The following is a 25,893-nucleotide window of genomic DNA, read 5'->3' as shown; positions in this document are numbered from 1 at the left end:
AGCGCAAGCACAAAGCCATAAATGTGTGTAAATGTGAACATGAGCGGCATATGTTGTAGTGTGAGGAAGTAATTGAAAATAGAAGTCTTTTAAAAACTAATTTTGTCACGATCTTTGACTACAAAGCTGGAAACTGTTAGAGGGCAGAGCACAATGTAGAGGAATTTATGGACCAAGTATACATGTCGCAGCTGCCATTTCCAAAATGCCCATGAAGCACTGTTATGAGAGAGTCCAAGGTAATGGTTATCTATGACAAAGATAAACTAAACATCGGCTTGTAATGAACTTTGAACTGCTTGTAAGAGTCTTAAGAATAATAAAAAAAAACAGTCTAAAGAAAATGTATTGATTTATTCTGGATCAAAATAAGAGCTAGTTTGGTAAAAAGCAAAAAAAAACAATGCATCACCGTTGCTTTCTGATGTATCAGCATACTAAAGGTAACAGCTGGATTTCATTAACAGCTACAATACTCGCTGTATAAGTATATACAAACTGTATGAAAAGGTTAATATAAACCTTATAATTTGAGAATGATACACATTACTACCTTTCAAATGTGTTTTTCCTGTCTTATTACCACAGGTAAGGAGGCTAAATGACAGTTGTTGTGTTTCACTGCAGCTAATCTGCACATGTGTAAAGATCTGTAAGCAGATAGCAGAGAAGATAGAAGTTGCTGTATAACTCAAAACCTTCACCTCTGTCAATTATCCACTTGTGATCACGCTTCATTTTATTCCCTGCACCCCTCGTATTTCTGCTTTCTCAGAGTTTGTAAGAGCTCACTACCTGTCATCTGCACTGTCCCATGTAGAGGGACATTTTAGGACATGGCAGGAAGAAAACCTACAGGTGTACTTGTTCTTCACATTGCATGCCTCTTATTTGGTACTACGCTTTGCATGGTGAGAAATTGGTTTGTTTTGTTAAGATATACTGTCATATGATAACTAGAAATTTTAATATATTTGAAAATCAATCAACATTTACAGTTGTACTCTCTTTTGTTTAGCCCACAACAAAAGTGTCAGGTAAGTAAGACTTTACTATAATCACTTTTCTGTCACTTTTGTTTGAAGTTTCTTCACATTTATTTTCATTACACAGACTATGATGTGGACGGTGGACGGGACCTTGACATTTTTGACATCAACGAAGGTATGCAGACATCATTTTATCCTCATATCTCCAGATGATTATTATTCAGTAATCATTGCAAACCAATTTTTCCTTGTGCTTGGTCTCCACAGAGGCAGGGTTGAATCTTGTAGAGGGGGACATTGTGCTTGATGAGGTATGTTAATTTAACGGCTTTTAATTTTCACCTGCACAATTGCATTTCATGGAGTAAAGCTTAACCTTGACTCATTATGTTGTTTCTGTCTTGTATTGACCGTCACAGAGGCAAACTCGAAATTCCATCATAGGGGATGAGTACCGGTGGCCAAAGACAATCCCATACTACATGGAGGATGACTTAGGTAAGAGTGCCTGGATTATATTATAATATATTCACCTAAATTAGTTTTGTGGTAAGCATTGGTGGAAAGTAACAAAGTACTGTTTTAAACTACCCAACACAATATAAAGCAGTTGTGTTAGCTTCACCTTAACCAACTGTCATATTAAAGTACTGCTTACATGTTAACGCATCAACAATAATAATGATACAATTATATAATGATATAGTACTGACAGGCGACGTTCCAGGGAGACTTCCAATACTTAAAGTACATTTTGTTGATTGTACTTTTACTTATGTAACATTTTAAATGCAGGACTTGCCATTGAGTATTTTTATAGTGCAATTACAAGCGACCTCAAACCATCGGTATTGGGCCAATTAGTCACAACAATGTAGGTTAACATACTGTACATACAGTATGCATAATATATATGTGTTAATTCATAGCCCATATAACATATAAAACATTTCCTTATTTGGTGTTTTAACGATGCTTTCTGGTCATGTCCATATTTTGTCACTTCCATTAAGGGGAGACACTACAGGTGAATAGGGTAAACATTTTAACTAATAGATATCACCATGACAATCCCCCAGTTGAGTAATTGAATTAAGAGAATTATTTTTTATATTGCGAGTTTTCTGAAATCTCATGTTTAAATATGCAAATGAGGTATTGTGATAATTTGCATACATTTCCAGAACATAAATCTAAACATTGGATAAAGCCAGGTTCAAAATTCTTGTTTTATTTTGTTGACATATTAGAGTCAAAAGTTTTTACTGAGGGAATTGTGTGTAATGTGCATCTCTTTTTGTGACTCCAAAAATACTTAAATATAAAAACTTGTATTTCTATGTTTTTAGGAATAAAATGTTCTATAAATCAGGCTATGAATGATATATGAACAAACCCCTCTGTTCACAATATAGATAGGAATGAAACTGGAAAGTTTGGTGTATGTAAGTCCCACTGAAGTGGAGATTTCTGGCTCAGAGTCTGAGAAAAAAACACATTTTGAGAAAGCAGCCTTTACAGATATGTATTGTAAAATTCCATACATTTTGCAAGACACTGCAGGGGAATAGGGTAAATCATTCTAACTAATAAATATTAACTTCCCCAGTTGATTACTTGCATTAAGACAATTATTTTTGTATTGTATTTCCTAAAATGTAGTGTTCGAATGTGCGAAATGAGGCATTATCTAACGGTGACTTTTGGTGAATTTAGGAGAAATCTATGGACAAAAATATACAAAATGTAGTCAAATAAAAACCTAAATGTGTATTTTGGATGTTTTATTTCCACTAGTCTGAAAGAAAACATGTTATGGAAGCAAAATAGCCCAAAATCTGAAAATTCACCAGTGTATGAAAAACTAATATTTTTGCCTGTAGTGTCTCGCCTTAAATATTTAAACTCAGTTTGTAGCAAGTGGAAGGTTTACTACTTTCCTAGATATTGGATTTATTGACGTCAGAGGAAAATAAAAACAATATTTAAATGGAAAAATGTATTGCTTTTTGCAATTATTGTTATTATAATTATTCTTTTACACATTGAGCAGTGGGATCTGTGAGACCTCAAACAGTGAGAGAGTAAAGCCATGATACAGATATTTTTGTAACCTATTGCAAAGAAAATCTTTTCTATTACTGTATATATGTCATATTGCATTACCTCAAACTTCACCTCAGAGTTGTCAGTTGAGAACGGGGGTTGAACACGTACACCACTGGGTATATACTGTATGTTTGATGTTCAGTAATTTACAGTCGATGCAGTGACTCAGACATGTGAACCCTATCAGAGTAATATTAAATAAATAATTCAACAGAGGCCTTTTATGAATTTACACTGCATTGCGGATAGTCTTAAAAGGGCATTTATCATAGTATAGTATGTCGAAAAAGTCATAAAAAAGCCCTAGTATTGTATAAAAAAGGTAAAAAAAAAAAAATGCATAGTATGCAGAAGTCATAAAAAGTCAGTATGTTGTAAAAAAAGTCATTGTATAGTGTGTCGAAAAAAGGTAAAAAAAAGAGTCATAGTCTCATATGTTGAAAAAAGTCCTAAAAAAGTCCTAGTATGTCGGAAAAAGGTCATAGTATAATAATGTATGTTGAAAGAAGTAAAAAAAAAAAATCTAAGTATAGTATGTTGAAAAAAGTCATAAAGTCATAGTATATAAAAAAAGGTTTAAAAAAATCCATAGAGATAAAAAGTCATAGTATAGTATAGTATGTTGAAAAAAGTAAATTGTATAGTGTGTCAAAAAAGGTAAAAAAAAATAGTCATAGTGTTATATGTCCAAAAAAGTTATAGTATAATATGTTGAAAGAAGTAAAAAAAAAAAAAGTTATAGATAGTATGTCGAAAAATTCATTAAAAAGTCATTGTATAGTTTGTCAAAAAAAAGTCATAATACAATATGTTGAAAAAAAGTAATAAAACCATAGTATAGTATGTAAAAAACAATGATTAAAAGCTGTGAAACTTGACATCTTTTATTGTCTTTAACAGAATTAATTTATCATCTTCTCTGCAGAGATCAATGCTAAAGGTGTGATTCTGAAGGCCTTCGAGCAGTACCGGCTCAAGACCTGCATCGACTTCAAACCTTGGGGCGGAGAAGCAAACTACATTTCTATCTTTAAAGGGGGCGGGTGAGGCTAAAACACTTTGATTGTTTTATGGTCTGTTTAACTACAGTCCTAAATGTGATGTTCATAAAGCCTTTTTTTCCCCCTAAAGCTGTTTCTCTTCTGTGGGAAACCGGCGAGTTGGGAAGCAGAGATTGTCAATAGGGAGTAACTGTGATCGCATCGCCACCATTGAACACGAGTTCCTTCATGCTCTGGGATTCTGGCATGAACAGTCCAGGGCAGACCGCAATGATTACGTTAATATCATGTGGGACCGCATCTCAGAGGGTAATGAACCGCTCACTGATACTCTGCCGACTATATTAGACTGCCCAAACATATGCTCCCACATATTATATATCCCTTTATGACATGACTTCTATTTGTGTGTATGAGTGTAAAGTAACTTTTATACATTACATTTATTCAAGCTTTTTACGTACATTCTAATGAATCAGTAAAATCACTTGAGTTCATGCAAGGTTTGCAATAGGTTCGTTATGTAGGACGGACTTCATGCAGCAATTGATTTAATTGCTTGCGTGTGATAAGCCTGTGCATGTGTTGTTTCCCTGGCTGCATAATCTTAACGAGATAAGCATTATCCGCACATAAAAGAATATCACATTTTGTACCTTAGCTGCATTGACCTACGCTCTACACATTGTTAATAAATCTAATCATTTTTAATATCTGTGATGAAAGTACAGTGTACTTGATGTGTCGACAATCTTTTGTCAAGTCTTTAAACACGGCTGTCGGCTACTGATAAGCAACTTTTACTAGTGATCCTAACAACAATGTCTGAAATCCACCCCCACATTGGAGAATAAGATGTTTTGATAATGAATCCAACTGCATTGACACCTTTATTTACGTCCAATCTACAGGTAGAGAAAACAACTTCAACACCTACAACGACACCACCTCCAGTTCTTTGGGCGTGCCCTACGACTACGGCTCCATGATGCACTACAGTAAAAACGCCTTCCGCAACGGCACTGAGCCCACCATCGTCACCAAGATCCCTGCGTTCAGCGATGTCATCGGCCAGCGTATGGAGTTTAGTGACAGTGACCTGCTCAAGCTGCACCGCCTCTATAACTGCAGTAAGAGTCAACAACCAATACCCAAGTTGTGTTTTATTATCTGTAAAACAAGTGCTGTGTCAACTTGTACCGCCATTGTCATTACACCTAATTCTCATTAGTAGTCTACTGTTGATATCAGCTGTCAAATTGATGGTTTATCTCCTGAATTATTGCCACATGGAAATATGTGGATAAGCAAAACATTGTCTTGACTGTACAGTTTATTGCAGTTCAAAGTCCTGCGCCTGTGTATGTGTGTTTATGAAACATCTTGTAGCCCAGGGCGCCACGTTCCTGGACTCGTGTGACTTTGAACGAGAGAACATCTGCGGTATGATCCAGGGACAAGGGAGTAATGCAGACTGGGTCAGGGTCGCCAAAGTTGACGGAGGGCCCGATACTGACTACTCCAACATGGGCAAATGCACCGGTGAGCAATATCTTACAGGAATATAGCCTACAAATGGTGCAGATCATAGACTGTATATAAAGATGGACAACATGACAGCTCTCTAAAAGTGAAGCCAAAACATCTGGATCGCCCCCTGGTGGCTGGCTGCAGTAGAGGTCATAAAGCCCACCTCCTCTATGTTAGCAGATGGGACCTGTGCCAAACTAAAAAGTCTAAGTACACATCAAATACATCTTTCCCAAATGATTTCTGTCATTTTAGGTAGTACTTAATACGTTGATATATGTTCAAGTGTTAATTTTTCTGATACGTTTTGTTTTAATTAGTTATGTGATGCTATAAAAAGGGGTTAAGACATCATAATTGGCAACTGTGAGTTTCTCTCGCTGACAAGCTCGGCTTGCGATTGGTTCGAGCTTTGATACCGCGGCTCCACCGCCCGATCACTACTGCGCAGACTCCAAATGACGTCAAGATCTCAAGAGGGCAGCTCCCCTATCTGGGATATTTTTCTTTACTGTATATACAGTCTAAAGTGCAGCTGCATAGCTCTGCATTAAAGGTTTAGTTCACATTTTGTCCAATATGTCTTAAAACAATAGTCAAATGCCCGCATGTACATTGAAAATGTTTTTGGTCACTGCAATTGTTCCTCCTTTCCATACTGCTCCATACAATTCCAATGCAGGTAGACAAAAACGGTCCTTGTTCTGTGTAGAATGTTTTCCAAAGTCCAACCAAAAGCTGATATGAGGCTTCAGCAGTCTGTGTTAGACAAGTCAATCTTCTAAAGAAGAGTAGCATGAAATTCCCCCTTTGTGTTATTATCCCTCCACCACAGCTCAGCAAAAAAACACAGAGCGAATTTCATACTAAAAGAGGTCCTAACTTTGGAGGATACCCACTCTATTTGTATAACTTGGACAGATGAAGCCTTGCTGAACTTTACCACTGAACTTTGACATGGACTGTGGATTTTGTCCTCCATCTCTTACATTAAATACGCTTTAGGAGGGGATCTCTTCACGGCCAGTATGAACAGGAGGAACAATTACAGCGACCAAACACTTTCAGTTAGGGCTGTCAATCAATTAAAATATTTAATTGATTAATTGCATGATTGTCCATAGTTAATCGTGATTTATCGCAAATTAATTGCACATTTTTTCTATCTTTTATCTATAACGCATATTAAAGAGAGATTTGTCAAGTATTTATTACTCTTATCAACATGGGAATGGACAAATATGCTTGCTTTATGCAAATGTATGTATATATTTATTATTGGAAATCAATTAACAACACAGAACAATGACAAATATTGTCCAGAAACCCTCACAGGTACTGCATTTAGCATAAAAAATATGCTCAATGACTTGACTATGACTTGCCCCAAACTGCATGTGATTATCATAAAGTGGGCATGTCTCTAAAGGGGAGACTCGTGGGTACCCATAGAACCCATTTTCATTCACATATCTTGAGGTCAGAGGTCAAGGGACTCCTTTGAAAATGGCCATGCCAGTTTTTCCTCTCCAAAATTTAACACAAGTTTGGAGTGTTATTTAACCTCCTTCGCAACAAGCCAGTATGACATGGTTGGTTTACCAATGGATTCCTAAGGTTTTCTAGTTACATTTGATGCCAGGATCTTCACTCTCCTCCGAAAGATCAACTGCGTTAATGCGTTCAAGAAATTAGTGGCGTTAAAACAAATTTGCGTGAACGCGTTATTATTGCATTAACTTTGACAGCCCTACAGTATTTCCAATATACTTTACATTTACGCATGTGAGGGTTGTTTTAAGATAGACTTGAAAACTGTGAACCTATCGTTTAATCATTGCTATATGATAAATTGGCCTTTGTAAACGTCCCTCTTATCATCCACTGTGCAAAGTGCATTCAAGTAATGCTTAGGTATTGACAGTGTATTAATCAAGTGATATTCTGATCTTTAGGCTCGGGGTATTTCATGCACTTCAACACCGGCACAGCCAACACTGATGATACAGCTCTGCTGGAGAGCAGGCTCCTTTACCCCAAAAGAGGATACCAGTGTTTGCAGTTCTTCTACTACAATAGCGCCAGCCTCAGCGACCCACTGGAGATCTATGTCAGAGAATATGACAAAGCTAACCCCAACGGAACACTGCGCCGTATATTTGGCATAGTTGGTGACTATTATTCAATTCTACAACTGTTCAAATATAATGCACAAATTTTGCTTGTGAAATCTGCCTTATTGTGAACTTGCTGTTCAATAAATTCCATGTTTTTACCTCAACAGGAGCCCCGGAGCAGTGGAATCTATACCACGTGAAACTAGACGTCAAAACTAAATTCCGCGTCGTCTTTAAAGGGACCAAGCAGAGTACTGGGTCCTCGCCAGGGGGGATGTCACTGGATGACATCAACCTTTCTGAGACCACCTGCCCAGAGTTTATGTGGCGAGTGAAAAACTTCAGTCAAGTTATGGAAAACACCCCAACAAACACATCTATCTTCAGCCCCGCATTCAAATCTGAGGAGGGTTACACCTTCCAAATGGAGCTGTACCCCAACGGCAAGGCAGGCTACCCTGGAGAGTTGTCGGCCTATGCTCACCTGGTAGCCCTTCAAGGGGACACAGGACAGGTATGGCCATGCCCCTGGAAACAGATAACCATGATGCTGATGGACCAGCACCCACACATCCAAAAGCGCATGTCCAACCAGCGCAGTGTCACCACTGACCCCAACATGAAGGCAACAGGTGCAGCTATTTTCATTGTCAAAAAAGCATCAAATCCATTTTTCCTTACGTAAAAAACAAATCATGAAAGTACTATATTTAAAACACCCTTTCAACACCCTTCAGGCTCTGACAGTTTTTTCTGGGACGACCCTCGCAAGGTGGGCGTTGAGGTCACACATTCGGATGGGTCCAGCTATTTCCGAGGGCCAGGCGCCGGTACTCCGGTGTACCTCACCCACCTCAGAGCCAAGAGCAGGGATTTTATAAAAGGAGGGGACGCCATCTTTCTCCTCACCATGGAGGGTAAGAGCACCAGATTTACAGTATAAACTCGACACATTTCAAGATAAAAACATGCTGTGTGTTCAAGGATATCAGGGAAGAAAATGTATGGCCGTTCATGTCATTTGTTTTTTTTGTAAAACATCCATCCTGTCATACATTACATCAATTATTTATTCATTATACATACTCATCCCTGGCATCCGTGCAAAACAGCATATATGTAGGATCATGTATACCAGTGATGTATGATTACATCCATGGTTCCTAATACCCACTTCAGATCAGTCTCACTTGGATCCAATTAACCGCTCTCTCATTTGCTGTCCCTCTTCAGATGTGTCTCATCTGACAGTGACCCAGCCTGTGCCTTCCACAACCCAGCCACCTAGTCCCAGCACCACCACCACCACCATCACCATCACCATCACACCCCCTGATGTCTGCCTCAATGTGCAATGTCTGAACGAAGGAGTCTGCGTGGTGGATGAGGGGAAGCCTGCGTGCAGGTGAGTGCTTTTTGACTGCACTCACTAAATTGAGAATGTAACAATCAGCGAGCCTTAAAGGTTCCTGTCAGACTCTTTAAAATCTAAGCAATCCACATTTTCACAGTCTTCCAGCGTTACATTATCATTGTGTGATATTTTTTTTTTTTTTTTTAAAGGAACAGTTCGACATTTTGGGGAATACGCTTATTTGAGTTTGATGAAAATATCAACGCCACTCTTATATCTGTGCGTTCAATATGAAGCTACAGTATGTTAGCTTAGCTTAGCACAAACACTGGATATAGGGGGAAACAGCTAGCCTGGCTCCGTCCAAAGGTGACAAAATCCACCAACCAGCACCCTCTAAAGTTAAAAAAAATTAGCAAGTTAGAGCTAGTTTGTTTAATCTGTACAAAAACACAAATGTAAAGACGACAGGTAACACTTCATAATAACCATCATTTATAAATGGTTAAAATATAGTTAATTAAACTTAGTTAAGTTATTTTCCTGTTAACAAACAACGAAATGACAATAATGTTTACTAATTATTAGGAATAATCATTATACAAATATATATAAATAAATATATATATATATAAAAATATATATATATATAAATATATATATAAATAAATATATATATATATATATATATAAATATATATATATATATAAATAAATATATATATATATATATATATAAATATATATATAAATAAATATATATATATATATATATATATATAAATATATATATAAATAAATATATATATATATATATATATATAAATATATATATATACATTTAAATATATTATTTATACAAAAATGACAGATATTTCTAACACTTTGTTAAAAGTTAATAATTGGTTTAATCTATTAATAGTTATTCATTGGTTTGTAAACTAAAATCTAAAAATCTATAAACATTATTTGGTTGGCTATTATAAAGTTCCAACTGATGATTATGATACCTTGTTAAATGGTTAATAAATACTTTATAAAGCATCTATAAACATATAGATAGATAGTTAATAGTTTGTCAATGGTTAATAATTGTTTCTGGTCCATCTATCTATGTATGTTCATAGATGTTTTACAAACGATTTCTTTAAAAGTTTAAAATTAATTTGGTAATTAATAACAAATACTATTTACTAAATACAAATTAACTATCAATTTACCATTTATAAATGATGGTTATTATAAAGTGTTAGCCAGAGTGCAGACAGATTCTCTGGCCTGCCAGGAGCAGTCTGTTTTAATATCAATAATTCAATTTTAGCATTTGTTATTTCTTATTCAACCTTTCAAATTTGTGTTTTAAGTTTCTTTCAAGTGTAGTCAGCAAGTGCAGTGCCAGCATCTAGCTGTGTATGATTCTCCTGTAGCATCCTGTCAAAAAAAGGAGAGTTGTGTGGCTCCTGTGCAGAAGGTACAATCAACTGCCATTATGATATTGCTGTTTGCTGGAACCATTTCTTGGCTAAGCACAGAAACTTTTTGTCACCTTCGGACAGTCAGGCGAGATCTTTGATTTGATTTTTATTTGATAGGGACGATGCAATTTAACATAGTTCCAATACAGGGCATGAAACTGATGTGCATATGTTCATATATACCGTATACACACGAGAGTGGTATCAATCTTCTAATCTAACACTTGGCAAGAAAGCAAATAATTTATTTCTTAAAATGTCTATTTTCTATTCCTTTAAAAACTTTCTGGAATTAAATATTTACCTGGAATACTGGGAATACCTTCGAATCTGATTTTTTTTTCTCTCTCCTCCTCTTTTTCTCTGCTCTCCAGGTGTGTGGTGGGTGATGACTGGTGGTACTACGGGGACAGCTGTCAGTACAAAGGCTCCGTCCAGGACAAAACCACCCTTGCACTTGCCTCTTCTCTGTCTGTACTGGGAGCAATGCTGGTGATTACAGCAGTCAGTGTCATCTGTGTGAAGAAGAAGTATAAGAAACGCAGTGTCGCCAACAGCGTTGTCATGGAGAACATGAGTGCCACTCAGCAACCGTAGTGGGAGACCATGAACTCTCCAATGACAACAAACAATAAAAAAGCAAACTTTAAGTAAAATAAATGGATTTTTTTTTTCAGTTCAGTGTTTAGGATAAATATTTTGTCGAGCAGGTTTTGGATTGATAGCTTTAAGGCTTTTAACTCAAAGGTAAAGCAATCACATACTGTAAATCATTCCATTATACGAGATGGCCCCCTTCTGGTCATTCAATGTAAAAACACTAGAGCATCCAGGAATACAACTGTAAATACATTATTTTGAAATTCTGATGTCTAATATGAATGTTTGCACATTAAATGTACATTAATTATTAAAAAACAAATTCAAGACAGCATGACTTATATTCACAAATTTAAAATTTATTATACCAAAGACAGGAACATCTGTGTTGTCTCTTTTCCATGTGGATATATTTGTTTGTATTACTGAACTTGACACAGTCATGCCGGTGATAACAGTTACTGTAGGAGGGAGGTGAGACTAATATTATGTGTGAGTGTCCGTGTGTGTGTGTATTTGTGTGTGTGTATGTATGTGTGTGCATGCAAGTGTGCATGCAAAGACCTGTCTATTAGTGTTCATTAGATACAGTGATGACTACAGGACATCACAATCAGACAAAGTGGAGCAAACCATGGCAACTCTGTAGTTATATTGCATGGAATGTTGTTCTGACCTGCAATTGCACATAAACAGTTGTATGTGTGTGTGTGTGTCGGTGTGTGTATGTGTGTGTATTTGTGGGTCAACGTTGTAAGATAAAGGGGGTGGAGGTGTGACACCTCCATAACAGCGAACTCTTGATGAACCTCACGTCCTCCCCACCACTAAAACCTTCACCGACACACAGGTACGTAGTTCCTTTAAAAGCATCAGTATACAACATTTCTCTTATTTACAATCATTGGAAAAAAAATCACCATTTCTCTCAGAGAAGATTAGTAAAAGTGACTGAGTCACCATAAAGAGTATGCAACTCCTAGGAGTTAGTATTTAAAATTTCTACAAAAAATTTCTATGCCATTTTACAGGCCGAGAGCCATGATTTACTGAAGAAATACAGTATTTTAAGTGCCCTATCTACAACAGTTAAGTGTGGTATTACTGGTGTACCATTCGACATAGTTCACTGATAATAAAAAGATTATGCGTCTCCGTTTTAAAAAGTTCTTTTCAGCAACTTCACTGCTTTCACATTAAAAGATATGGTAAGTTCTTACAAAACAAACAAACAAACCATGGAATTGTTATCCATATTAACAAGTGTTGTGGCGAACTAATGCTATTGCAAAGAGACTAGTGTTGATTACATACTCAGCTGGTAGTCTAATGTAAAAACAATGTTCCACAGCCATGGAGCTGTGTCCACCGGCTATTCAAGAGGGTCATTAAAGGGCTCGTTTGCTTGTTTTATTCTGTGAGTTGTTGGGTAAAAACGGGTGGATCGCGTTACAGTGCATGGTTCTTCAATGATGAGGCTGCGTAGAGCGAGGAAGGCCGTTTAGAAAAAGTATGATCCAACTTTTTTCATGTGCATTTTACAGCCTCTTCAGGAAACTTGTTTGTGTATACGGAAAATCAAACTGGTTAGGTCGATGGTAGAGTAGGCTTCTGTGCATGCTGCAGCTGGGAGGGTGATGAGGCTGGAGTTGGTGGTGGTGATGGTGGTGTTCAGAGAGGGGTGTCGTAGTAGTCTGTGGGCTGATCGGTCCCAGGCGGCTTCTGCTGCTTCTGCTGATGCTGCTTCATGATTTCCTTCACCTCCTCCTCCAGCTCAGGCGGGATGATGAACTGGTCGTCCGGATCGGGCTGGGCTGGAGCTGTGAAGTAACCCCCGGACTTCTTAGACGGGGCGTCGGCTGCCACCTCAATAAGGTTGTGACTCTTTTCCTGCCGTGCCACCGACCCATTGATCCTCCTCTTGCCCGCCAACTTTCCTCCGTCCCCGCCTCCTGCTCCAACTCCCTGCCAAGACTCATCTCTCTCCAGCCCGTTCTCAGCCTCACCGAGGCTCATGTCGATCCCGTCCTCCAGGGGCTCTGGGGTGCATGGCGGTGGAGGAGGCGGGGGCAGAGTCAGCAGGGTTCGCTCCTGGCTGGAGGACGAGGGTAATGATGTTTGGGGTGACGAGGAGGAAGAGGAGGACTCTGCTTTGAGGCAGTGGACGTCCGCCTCTACTTCCACACGACTCCCATTAGAGAAAACGCCAGCGATGGGCTCCTCGTCCTCGCTGTCCAGCCCATTGTCGGACAGGGCGCTGGAGAAGGTGGCACTAGACAGCTGCCTCTGGAAGGAGCCTGCTAAGCAGGCAGGATGGAGTGCACAGCAGCTGCGGGCAGAGGGCAGCTCTGAACCTGGGAACAGATACTGGCAGGGCTGGGTGGCGGCATGGGCCTGCTGGTGCTGCAGGGACAGCGAGTGGGCCTGATGGTGCAGGTGGAGGTGTGGATGGTGGGGCTGCTCGTGCAGCAGCACCAAGGAGCTCTGCGGCGGCTCATCAGACGAGGCCGTGGAGCCCACCTCGCTGCTCATCTCGCTGGTACTGATCTCGCTGCTGATTTCACTGCAGGAGGACGGCGGCACAGGGAGGGAGCCGTCCGAGGGCCGCTCCTTGATGGCGGAGGACGACGGGGGATAAGGGCCCAAGCCGGGGCTGGGAGGAGGCTGGGGAGGCTCAGAACAGCAGCAGGAGCAGCAGTCTTCGCTCACACTGAGCTGGACCACGACAGCGCTGAGGCTGTCTGTGCAGCCGTAGCCCTGCGCCAGCGTGCACAGCTTCTTAGCAGCAGCCAGGCCATCCGGGACGTTTCGAACAGCCTCCACAGCCTCGGTGGGAGACACGGCGTCCCACAGGCCTCGGCTCCCCAGAATGAAGAACTCATCCTGGGGTGTGAGCGTGACTGTCTGCACGTAGGGACAAGGGATGACGGACGGGTAGAGGAAGGAGTAGCCCATGATTCGTGTAGAATCGGTCACGCCATTCACCTTGTTGTCCTGCGGAATAGAGCATAAACATCAATACAGTATTCATGCAGTGCGCTTCTGAAATTACATTTACATTAATGTACTCCACATTGATTTCGGCGACGCTTTCAATCATCTCTACCTCAGTGATGATAGCCCTGTGCTGCCTGACCCTTCGGTATTCCTCCTCAATCCCCACATTTTGAAGCAGTGACAGCGAAAGCGGCTTTCCATCGCGGCACAGGATGGCCTTGCACTTGCCCACATTAGCAGCTGTGAGGGTGAAGCAGCCAGCGGGGTCAGTGGGGTCGTGGCGAATGTGACACAGAGCCGCTGAGCCACCCAGTTTCTGCCCCGCAGTCCCTAGTTTTCTAAGGTGGCAAAGAAAGACGGGACAGATTATAGTTTAGTGGATGATTTGTAACAAAAGAGGACAGCTAATAAAAACGGCTGTGGTGTACCTTTGCATGACGAGGAAGGTGTTGGTCATGTAGTCCTCTTCGCTCTTGGTCTTGTGTAGTTCTTCCGCTAACACGTCATTCATCGTGCACTGCAACAAGTAGGGCACCTCCACGTTCCTGTCCCCGTCAAACACACCGTATAGAGCCTCACGACTCCCGCAGAAACTGTTTACTGAAAGAGCCGCAACGCACAGTCTGGGAAGAAAACAAAAAGAAGGCCGTCACGTCATTGAGGCGTGTGCTCAGTGAGGAAACAATGAGGGCTTCAAAACTCCTATGTTCTCCACATATTGATCAAACTCACTAATAACCATGGAAACAATGCCTTCTACGATTCATTTGACTATACAGTAGGACCTCCGTCATCAAAGCAGATGTGCCTATTTAGCAGCACTTATATGGAAATGTGGAAACAATATGTGCAATTGTCTGAATCTCTTTTTTAGCATGCACATTAAAAGTGTCGAATTGGCAGTTTAGCCCATACAGAGATGTGTTGGCATGTGAGAACGCGTGATTCATGTTTTTCAATCAGCTTCAATATTTCCTTTGTATGAGTCATCTGACTTTAACAATGTGCATTCTCAAGAGGTTTGGATTAGTGATGCTTCGCTGAACAAGTGTGATGGTGGTTGTTTTTTCATCACTGACTGAATTGAACTCACTTATTCTTGACGCCCGAGGCCTCTGTGTAACCATGACTCCACACAGCAGGCCCACCAGATGCCTCGTTCGATGAAAAGGTTGGAGGCGGATCAATACGGAAGCAGCGGATATTACTGAAAAACAACAAAACATGAAATAGATGACATTCACTGTAAAGTTACATGAGCTACTGATGGTATTCTATTCAGGGTATTTATACTGTATAGGGTGGTTTCTATCAGTGGCGGAAAGTAACTAAGTACATTTACTCAAGTACTGTACTTAAGTACAATTTTGAGGTACTTGTACTATACTTGAGTATTTCCATTTTCTGATACTTTATACCTCTACTCCACTACATATTGTACTTTTTACTCCAATACATTTATTTGTTAACATGAGTTACTTTGCAGATTCAGATTATTAATAAAACAAAATATAAATCAACTACTAAATTAGGATATTATGGATTATATAAAGTACCTAAAATCAGCCCCACCTTAGTCATTAATGCATCAATAATTATAATCCAGTGATAATATGTTATTCTGAATTGGGCCGTTCTGCATGAGTACTTTTACTTTTGGTACTTTAAGTATATTTTGATGACAATACCTTTGTACTTTTACCGAAATAAGATTTTGAATGCAGGACTTTTACTTGTAACAGAGCATTTTTAGACAGTGATATTACTTTACTTATTTAAGTAAAGACCTGAGTACTTCTTCCACCACTGGTTTCTATCTTAAAAGGTTAGATTAGTTTAGATAAAAGTAAAGTTCTTGGGGAAACTGGAGCATTACAACAGCAAGTAATATAACAGAAAACCAAAAAACAGTGACATACTTGAGCTGCTCGAGGGTCTTGTGGTCCAGGTTGAGACGAGGGTTTCCAGTCAGGTCCAGCTCCTGAAGCTTGGGAGGCAGATTCTCTGGTAGCGTGATCTCACTCAGCTCATTACAGCTCAGATCCACACACTGACAACAGAGGAAGAGACAATCACACACATGCACACACAGTACGAGCTTGGGGGCTCATATACATAAACTGTGTATGTATTACTACTGTCTTACCTTCATCTCCATCAGCTGCATGACCTCAGGGAAGACTTCGATGGCGTTGGAGTGGGCAATGAGTGTGTGCATTCGCCGGCAATTCATGATGGTGGTGGGCACAGTCTTCAGCATGTTTCCGCTCAGGTCCACCTCCTCCAGCTCCTCCAACTTGGCCATTTTACTGAAGAATGAAGGGGAAAGCATTGGGTGAGTTGAGTATGTAAAATGTAGATTACTCGATTTGTCGAACGACAGAAAATTCATTAATTTATAAAGTAAAACTGTTCACGTTCTATGTTTCCAGCATCCCAAATGTGCAGATCTGCTGCCTATTTCATTCTTTAAATCCTTGTAAATTTAATCTTTTCAGGTTTTGGACTGTTAAGATTTGGACTCTTGGAAATTGTGTTGAACATTTTTAAAAACTATTTTATAGAGCTTTATATCGGCTAGCTATATATCGCTGATATATTGGTATCTGTGTATATGTTGCTGCCCTTACAGAGTACGTACTGTTGCATGCAGTATGCATACAATTTGGACATACTACTTCGTCATAACATTGCGCCTTGAACTTTGACCCTCTTGCTCATATATGCGCATATGTGCAGAGGATTGTGGGTCAGAATAGCCAGAAAAGCATGCTGGCTTGTGTACTGCAAAATGCAACCGGATATAGTAGGACATCCTGGTATTTTTGGCATACTGCATTTGACATTGTATTGGGACATACTAAATCTTTTTCCAGCATACTTAATAGTAAGGTAGTATGGGTATTGGAACACACAGACAGTATATAGAAATCCAAATTTGAGGGATCATTATCAAAAATGTTTGTTTATTTTATGTGTTTATGTAAAAGTTATCGGATTGTTTTAACTCTCATATATCAGTATCAGCCTCAAAAATTCAGTATTCTCTAATCTAAATGATTAATAGATTAGTATATTATCAGCAGATGAATCGATAATGAAAATAACTGAGTGAGCAGAGAGAAGAGCAAATGACAGCATGAATTTACCTGGCCGGGAAGGTCTGGAGATGGTTGTAGGCCATGTGCAGAACACGAAGGTGTGTGTGGCCCGTTAGCAGGGGCACACACTTATCCGTCAGCCTGTTATTGGTCAGGTAGAGCTCCTGCAGGATGCTGTGGCTCTCCTCTGATAGGCTGGATGGCGGCAGGTGCTCCAGCTTGTTGGCCGACGCATTTACGCACCGTAAGCTGAAAGTAAAAATTAAAGTATACATTTGTTTTTGTGCTCATTCAGGCAAGGATGTGATACACAGCAATGAGTCACTTCAATTACAAACTTCTACATGGCTTCCCACTTCTATAACCCCTCCATTAAAACCTTGTCCTGGTTGCTTGTTTTTTATTTGCCTGCCATCCTTGCCCTTGGGTATCTTGTCCTCGATTAAAATCCTATTCATAATTTCCCGCCTTCATCTTCATATACCTGCATTTTTCCCCCCCTTCGCTTAATCTTCTTGAAAGATGACGAGTGCATTATCTGATAACAAACAAATCACTTCCAGCTCATGATGAATGCTACCTGTCAGATTTGAGGAACAGGTTGCAGGGCAGCTCCACCAGTTGATTGTGCTGTATGTCTAAAACCTCCAGCAGAGGGCGCTCCACTCTTTCAGGCAGCTTCTGCAACTGGTTATGTCCTGCACTCAGCTTCCTCAGACTGTTGCTGCAAAACAACCTGCGGCATGAAGAATATACAGATGGTTGGGTCAGTACTGAAACAATAAGGATAAACAAATAGACTCTGTAGAACCTACAGTGGTGTATGGATGTATAGATGTATAGATGTATAGATGTATAGATGTATAGATATATAGACAGACAGACAGACAGACAGACAGACAGACAGACAGATAGACAGACAGACAGACAGACAGACAGACAGACAGACAGACAGACAGACAGACAGACAGACAGACAGACAGACAGATAGATAGATAGATGGATATATAGCACAATTGGCTTGTGAACGAGTGGACTTTAACTGAAGTAGGCATGAAACAGTAATGGAAATGAGGATAGTGCAGGCCAGGGGGAGGATGGGGGCGAGGATGATGATGTGGAAACAGAAAATAGCAGCGCCTCTAGTGGAGCCTGCAGCTGAAATTCATCATCCTGACACTTATTGGGTAAAAAATAAATCTGCAGACAACGAGGGGGACCAGAGGAAGAGGAGAAATGAAAAGAGAGAAGCAGAGGGAGGACGGTTGACAGAGCCGACGCCAGACAGAGCGAAGAGGAGGAAGTGAGCTGAATCTGACCTTCTGAAAGGCTATATAAAGGGGAAGAGAATGGGCGGAGGCTGCGGAGGTTACAGGCTATCTGTGTGATTTATGAGGCTCTATGGGAGATAGATGACTGGCCGGCAAAAGGGCAGGGAGAATAACGCAGCGCCGTACTCCATTTACAGGCTAACGGACACATTTGCTGGGAGAGAGAGACTCACCGCGCCGGGAGCTCAGTGATGAGGTTGTGGCTCATGTCCAGGACTTCCAGTTTCTTAGCTTCACACAGCCAGTCTGGCAAGGACTCCATATGGTTCCTACAGGAGGAGAGAGGGTGATGATGATTAATTATGTGCAGTTTGTAAAGCGAGATACCTAACATTGAATATAAAGCACTGGGATGCTGCATGCTTTTAATTCCCAACAGTGCCGCTCTAAAAACGACATGGCAGCAACTTCAGTTTTTGGCTTTTTTCCCCATATTTTGTAATATTTCAGATTCACTTTATCAGGTAAGTGAAGTCTCAGACATGTTGCATTTCAGACAAAAAATGCAATAATAATTACAACTCTCAACAGGTCCCAAAAGGATTTACAAATTAAAACAAATTCAAATAAATACAGCACTTAAAATTGAAGTAGAGTACTCTTTCTTTTTTGACCACAATGACAATCAAAGGTCATGTGACATATCAGGACTAACACAGTTAAAAAGTGACCTCTATAGACTGTATATAAAGATGGACGACATGACAACTCTCCAAAAGTGAAGCCAAAACATCTCGATCGCCCCGTGATGGCTTGCTGCAGTATAGGATTGGACATGGGCCAAACTAACAAGTCAAAGTACACGTCAAATACATTTTTCCTAAAGATAATTTCTGTAATTTTAGATAGTTCTTATCACACTGTTCAAGTGTTCATTATTCTGAGGAGTTTGTTTTTTATTAGTTGTTTGATGATATAAAAAGGGGGCGAGACGTCATGACTGACGGCTGTGATTGACAGCTGCTCTGAGTGAAGTAGTTGTAGAGCCGGAGGCTCGGAAACTGTACGAGAGAGGAGATGTAACTTTAACTTTCCATAACAGTCACGAGTCATGTGTCAGTTTGATCGTACCTGTAATTTTAGAGATATTATGGTTAGTTATTGTGTCTCTCTAGCCAAAGAGCTACCGTGCTGCTAACAAAGCAGCTAGGTGGCTCACACGAACAAGCTGTGGTCGTGCTCGGCTTGTGATTGGGTCAGGCGGTTGTGTGGGCGGGACCTTTGGGGGGGCCCTGCGCAGACTCTGGCTCCAAATGACGTTAAAATCTCAAAGTGGCAGCTCCCACATCCAGGATACTTTGGCGGACAGTCTATTGTGACCTCTAACATCAACATTTCACCACACTTTCAAAGATCAGTTTACCAGGTATTTGGCTACGCAGTTACAAGATCTTTAAAGCTCATTTTCTCACTTAACACTGAACAGCTGCTGCTCTTCGATTTAGTAGGGCAGAGCGGATGTACTGTAAATGAGCTACATTTCCAAAATACTTTTCTAATTAGAGCTGCATTCCCTTTTTGTGTGTGTACTTGTGGGATTTTTCTCACCTCGAGATGTCCATGTAACTAAGATTGGAGGGCACAGGACTGACATCCAGTCGTCGTAGCTCTGTAGGGAGAAATCCAAACACATTAACCTACAGCAAGGACAGACGCGGCCTATTACAAAAGCAGGGATAGGGGGAAAGGAGGGGAGCGTTTGGGAGGAGTGATGACACGTTAGAGAGGGCTGATGGGGAGAGAAAATGAGACTGCAGCACTGATGAGAAAATAGAGAGAGGGGCACGGGGTGAAATAAAGTTTTATAGGAAGAGAAAGCAGTGACATCTGTGAGGTGAGTTATGAGTTATTTTGATTTCAGTTTTGAGAGAGGAAGGTGATCTATCTTTTTCAACCACACATGAAGTCCTGCGTGCCAAACCCACCGTTGTTGGAGGCGTAGATGCCTTTGAGCAAGCAACCCTTGGCCTTGAGGCTGGCGATGCGGTTCCTCTCGCAGTGAAGCACCTCCAGTCTGGGGAAGACCGAGGCGTCTAGGTCCGTCAGCCTGTTGTCCCTCACGTCCAGCTGAGTTACGTGCCTCAGCAGGTCAGGCTCGTCTGGCACCATGCTGGAGATCTTATTCAACCTGACAGAGGGAGCAGAGAGGAGACAAAGGGTTCAGCTCCAATTGGATCAGGATGAACTGCACAGGCTGTGGCCTTTCCTACGAGGCAGGGAACATGCCTCAGGTGATGGCTGAGATGTTGTGCTGCAGCTTCTCCAGTTGTGTTTAGTACTCAGTTGTTCTGTGTACAACAGCGATGGAAGAAGTGTTTTTTGATTTAGTGTGTGTGTGTCTGTGTGTGTGTGTGTGTGTGTCTGAATTTGTTGCACTTCTGTCACCTAGTGGTGAGAGCTTACAATGTTCAAGCATTCAATTAATCATCTATGGCAAAAACTGATAAGACATAAATATATTATTCTGTTCCCTATACAAATATCAGGATTTGATTTACTATATTCAGGCTAAAGCAACAGCCAAACACATAATTGCCCTGTTTGTCTTGATTGACAGGCATACATGAAGACTTTGTGATGAAACGAGGCTTTATGAAGAAAAACTGGAGCTAAAAAAACAAAACAGACTTTCAAAAGCAGACATGTTGAAATAAAAACTTCTGGAATTAAATGAAAATGATAAGCCATAAACGATGTTAACTATGTGAAAAGAAGCAAGATAAAATAACATTTCACAATATTTTAGCGAATTTTACAAATTAATTGGATTATTTTGCCATTTCATAATTATAGATTTTGTCTGCATTTTTGCATGATTATTTAAAAAATGCCCATTACCTTGAGTAGGGGAGCAACTAGTGATTGATTATTTTCATTTTTCGACTGATCTGTTAATATTTTTTTTCAATTGGTGGTAACTCTATAAAAGCATAATTTCCCAAAGCCCAAGATGACGTCTTCAAATATCTTGTTTTGTCTGATGAACAGTCCAAAACTCAAAGGTTTTGAATTTAAAATGACAAGAAACTGAGAAAAGCAGCAAACTCTCCCATTTGAGAAGCTCGAAACAGGAAATGTTTGCATTTGCGAGTGACAAGTGACTTAAACAATTAATCCATTATTAAAATTGTTGTGGATTAATTTTCTGATTAATCAACTCATTTAGATTTGAGACAGTTGATTGAGCGATTAGTCGATCAACAGCACATTTACCAGTGACAATTTTGATAATAAAACATTAATTTTAAGTCATTTTCCATGAGAAGATTCTGACAATGTGCTGATTCCAACCTCTGAAATGTGAAGATTTACTGTTTTTGTTTATCTCATATGATAGTAACTTAATATCTTTGGGTTTAGAATTGTTGTTCGCACAAAAAACGCATTTTAAAGAAGTCATCTTTGCAGACCAAACAACTAATCAATTAATTGCATTTGTCAGATTGATCAATAAGCAGAAACAAACAGCTCATCATCCTTATCAGAGATACCAAGTGATCTTTGCCCAAACAGGAATGCTGGAAAATGTATTGACTGACCTCGTCTGAGCAAAGTCAGAAAGGTTTAAGTATTAACTGGAAAATAGTGCAAGTCACTGCAGCTCTGTGCTTTTGCAGACAATGGGAAGACACCTGATGGAGCCACTAAAGGCAAATGATTTCCTTATTCCGTGCTGCCTGGCTGTATGCTGATGTTCTGGCTTCCTCTTGCTGTTTTTGTTTCTATCATTAGTGGGATAACATGTGTCATTGAGTACATTGCTTTGGGAAAAAAAGCATGACTAAGGACTTTAAGCGATCTTGACTAGGGCTGCCCCCTCTTAGTTGATTATAGGGATGTCACGATACGAGAAATCTAGTAGTCGATACCAATACCAGTGAATTTCCACGATTCTCGATACCAAATTCGATACCACGGTAAAAAAAAAAAAAAATCCTATGTAATGTATTTGTGTCTATATATATCCTCAGATTGCAAGCAGTAGTTTAAATTCACTGACATGGTGACATTTCACTGGGTATAGGCTACCAGAGGTGGGACCAAGTCATTGTTTTGCAAGTCACAAGTAAGTCTCAAGTCTGTGACTCAAGTCCCAAATCAGATCCCGAGTCCTAAACAAGCCATGTGTGCTCTTCATCAAATGTATTGTCATTTTAACAGCTGAGTAACTGGATCCAACTGGTGCTCAGTAACATTACGTTAGTTCTTCATGGTTTTCTCCTGAAACTTGATTGGATGCTGTTGGATTGGTTCAAACAAAGTGGATCTGGGGAGTTAAGTGTAAGATAATCAAATGACAGTCCCAATAAAATTCACCGGGAATAAAGAGACCAGAGTTCAATAAAAAAAGTGATTTAGCAATAAGGAACAAAAGATAGAAATTCAGTTTGTTCAGTTTAGTTTTTTCCCCCACGAGTGAATCCTCTTCTCGAACATAGAGGATCTCTGCATCTCTGGATCTCGCTGCTGCATGGCAATGTTGTGTGTGTGTCAGACTCCGACAGAGAGCAGAGAACAGAAGCAGCTACATTTGGCGCTTGACGGGTGTTAATTTTGGACCCTGCAGGCATCGGTACTGTAGGAAACGAGTACCGTCACGTTTTTTAAAATTTTGGCATCGACTTGGTACCGAAGTATCGGTTCTCGTGACATCCCTAGTCGATTAGTCAACTAATCAGTCGTTTTGGTCTTTGTCGACTAAGATTTCTTTAGTCAATTAGTCGTTTTTTATGCTTTTTCATGCTGAATGACTTATTTCCAAGAAACTTATGAGCACATCTCTGGTAAGCACAAGATTTAAAGTGGTGCTTTTGTGTGATTCTTTGAGGAGAAACTAAGTTTTACAGATCTGTCAATTAAATCAACTAATCGATTAGTCGACAAAATCGTACTAGTGTTAGTCGACTAAGAATTTTTTTGATCGAGGACAGCCCTATTCTTGACAAAGTTGTCAAGATGATTCATATAACCCGTAACATAATATCCCAATCATGTTATTTTCAAAATATTTGTAATAATCTACCTAAACTGCCGTACCTTAGATCGATGTGTTTGACACGGAGCAGTCGGAAGTTCTGCAGGGTGAGTCTTTCCAGGTTGTTTCCAGCCATGCACAGCTTCTCCATGGAGGCCAACTGCTCCAGCACCTGTGGCACGTGGTTGAACTGGTTGAAGGAAAGGCCCAAGTAACTTAGCCTCTGGAGGGAACCCAGCTCATTGGGCAGCTCATCCAGACTGTTGCCATCCAACAGGAACGTCTGCAAACTGATAGAGGAATACGAGGTTTGACGATTGACCTCACTCGTGAAAGAGGCTAAAGGCAAGATGGGAATTCAACAAAGAATTTCTTTTTAATTGTTCAGATAGTGTAGCTCAGGATCAATGACGTTGTGCCAACTTGTTCCACAATTTCAGCATTCATAATCAGTACACTTAATGTCCAGCAGATGGCAGAAGCGGCATAAATGCCCTACTGGCCACTGCAGGAATTTACAGGCATACCAGATCATTCCTGCAGATTAACTTCTCATCTAACCCTGCTTCAACACACATACCTGTGAATTAAAACAGTTTAAAGCACATGTACTATCCATGAGTCAGTGCTGACCCAGCTACTAAATGACTGCTTTAGTCTATGTAGTCATGGTGGGGTAAATTATGCCTAATAATGCATGGATTATAAAGTTTAAGACCCTTTTAAATATGTTTTACATTTTTGCTGACGCTCCTTTAAAGAGTTAGTAGAAGGGCTTTTCCACAGGTGAGGAGACTGATACTGGAGCTCAATCAAAACTTCAAATGTTCTGAGCATTCCCATGAGAAGAAATCGGTTTTCAGCCAGCAAAATCTGATTTGTTCCATCCTCTTGAAAGTATTGGCATAGAAATACAAATCTGTGATTATTTTGAGGGACAGAGTAACAATTTCACCAAGTAGGCCTAATATCAATCCTCAGCCACCAGAACCAATTGACATAATTCACTTAAAAAAATGTAATTCAGTGGTCCACCAATGAGACGTTGATGTTTTATTGGCAATGGAGTCCTCGAGAGAAATGTGAGATAAATTGTCAAAGAAAAGCTAAAGTGTGCACCAAAATGCAAAAGGAGATGTATTCTCCACAACAGATTGGCTCAATAACAAGCTGAACAAACTTTATAGAGAATATGTACTGTAGGTAACGTTTGACTTGCATAGACTAGCAATTAAACAGACCAGGGACCAGATGATCTGTACAAGTTGTGTTGCTGTTTGCTCACATGTTGAAACTAGCAAAGTACACCGTGGTGGTTGTTATGCCGTGTACTTGTTGCTAGGTAACTCCCACATTTAGCTGGTTGGTGAAAAGGTTCACTGGTTTCCCACCCAGCCCAGAGATGGCATCAATGCAAGCAAGCACTTGCCCCGACTCAGCAGTAAAGAGCCGGCACAATAAGTGAAAGTGGAAGGATAATTACCAGCATCAGTAGGGAGCGGTAAGGTAAACACCAAAAACAGAATCAGTAGTAGAATAACCAGAAAAGGAAGAACAACTAAAGTGTATTTAGAATAGGGCTACAATATGCCTGGACTTTAGATTATAGGTATATTCAGCCTCCGAGTTGAGCAAAGATTTAGATCTTGCAACATAAATACCGTTGGTTTTCATCATAGTTTACATCAGGGGTCCGTTCCATAAAGCGAGTTTAATTTGCCAAATATGCCAGGCTTATATTCGTTAGTCTTACTTTACAGTTGATTTGGTTCCATAAAGCAAATTCAACTTAGTTCCAGCTCAGATACTATGGCAACCTATGCTGGGAAACTCCCCTGGCTAACTGTCAGGCTAAGAGTTCCTGTAACACTGACCCGACAGGAAAGCAATGATTTTACCACTGACTTTATGGGGTGATGACATATTATTTGACTGTATGAACCACTATCAGTCAAAAATGATAAGAAATCAACTTAAATAAATAAAATTATACAATGATAAATGATAATATATTTGTTTAAATGATATGGTGTGTTATATCAAACGTTTAGGCTTATGTTACAAAAATAAGTCTCAATCTAAATGACCCCGATAGAATGATAAGAGCTACTATGGCTGTCAATCAATTAAAAATATTGAATCGCAATTAATCGCATGATTGTCCATAGTTAATCGCGATTAATCACATATTTTGTATCTGTTCAAAATGTACCTTACCTCGGGTATTAAATAGTCTTATCAACATGGGAGTGGGCAAATATGCTTGCTTTATGCAAATTTATCTACTGTATATATTTATTATTGGAAATCAATT

The 25,893-nt window shown here is 39.9% G+C and overlaps 2 protein-coding genes across 4 annotated transcripts in view; one reads left to right on the top strand and one right to left on the bottom strand.

The window, feature by feature from the left end:
- Positions 1-728: 728 nt before the first annotated feature.
- Positions 729-11,506, top strand: mep1bb (meprin A subunit beta b). Of its 2 annotated transcripts, XM_074651432.1 has the most exons (14): positions 729-911; positions 1,019-1,037; positions 1,114-1,164; positions 1,257-1,300; positions 1,409-1,487; positions 4,024-4,141; positions 4,230-4,408; positions 5,011-5,229; positions 5,489-5,641; positions 7,585-7,800; positions 7,914-8,378; positions 8,484-8,663; positions 8,980-9,151; positions 10,950-11,506. In XM_074651432.1, the coding sequence occupies exons 1-14, from the start codon at positions 837-839 to the stop codon at positions 11,170-11,172; spliced, it is 2,193 nt and encodes a 730-aa protein (XP_074507533.1). In that variant the 5' UTR covers positions 729-836; the 3' UTR covers positions 11,173-11,506. The 2 variants fall into 2 exon arrangements, with proteins under 2 accessions (XP_074507533.1, XP_074507534.1); XM_074651433.1 differs by lacking the exon at positions 1,019-1,037 and having other exon boundaries at positions 762-922.
- A 7-nt stretch (positions 11,507-11,513) lies between these two features.
- Positions 11,514-25,893, bottom strand: part of phlpp1 (PH domain and leucine rich repeat protein phosphatase 1) — a 53,867-nt gene continuing 39,487 nt past the window's right edge. For both annotated transcript variants that reach the window (XM_074651431.1, XM_074651429.1), the window contains 12 exons: positions 23,642-23,869; positions 20,530-20,732; positions 20,153-20,213; positions 18,778-18,873; positions 17,854-18,009; positions 17,322-17,522; positions 16,319-16,481; positions 16,092-16,222; positions 15,266-15,379; positions 14,601-14,795; positions 14,282-14,510; positions 11,514-14,169 (listed from right to left, as the gene is read on the bottom strand). In XM_074651431.1, the coding sequence (XP_074507532.1) occupies positions 12,847-14,169; positions 14,282-14,510; positions 14,601-14,795; positions 15,266-15,379; positions 16,092-16,222; positions 16,319-16,481; positions 17,322-17,522; positions 17,854-18,009; positions 18,778-18,873; positions 20,153-20,213; positions 20,530-20,732; positions 23,642-23,869 (3,100 nt within the window). In that variant the 3' untranslated portion in view covers positions 11,514-12,846. The remainder of the gene's footprint in view (positions 14,170-14,281; positions 14,511-14,600; positions 14,796-15,265; positions 15,380-16,091; positions 16,223-16,318; positions 16,482-17,321; positions 17,523-17,853; positions 18,010-18,777; positions 18,874-20,152; positions 20,214-20,529; positions 20,733-23,641; positions 23,870-25,893) is intronic.

This window comes from Sebastes fasciatus, chromosome 11 (assembly GCF_043250625.1).
Source record: "Sebastes fasciatus isolate fSebFas1 chromosome 11, fSebFas1.pri, whole genome shotgun sequence".
Taxonomy (NCBI): Eukaryota; Metazoa; Chordata; class Actinopteri; order Perciformes; family Sebastidae; genus Sebastes; species Sebastes fasciatus.
The sequence above is the reverse complement of the archived record's forward strand: the minus strand, read 5'-3'. Positions and strand labels throughout refer to the sequence as shown.

What these genes read in the sequence shown, in the direction of transcription:
- mep1bb (XM_074651432.1), top strand. Translation starts at nt 837, where the DNA reads ATGGCAGGAAGAAAACCTACAGGTGTACTTGTTCTTCACATTGCATGC. An exon ending in CTACATGGAGGATGACTTAG is followed by an intron (nt 1,488 to 4,023) that starts GTAAGAGTGCCT and finishes TCTTCTCTGCAG; the next exon opens with AGATCAATGCTAAAGGTGTG. An exon ending in CCGTATATTTGGCATAGTTG is followed by an intron (nt 7,801 to 7,913) that starts GTGACTATTATT and finishes TTACCTCAACAG; the next exon opens with GAGCCCCGGAGCAGTGGAAT.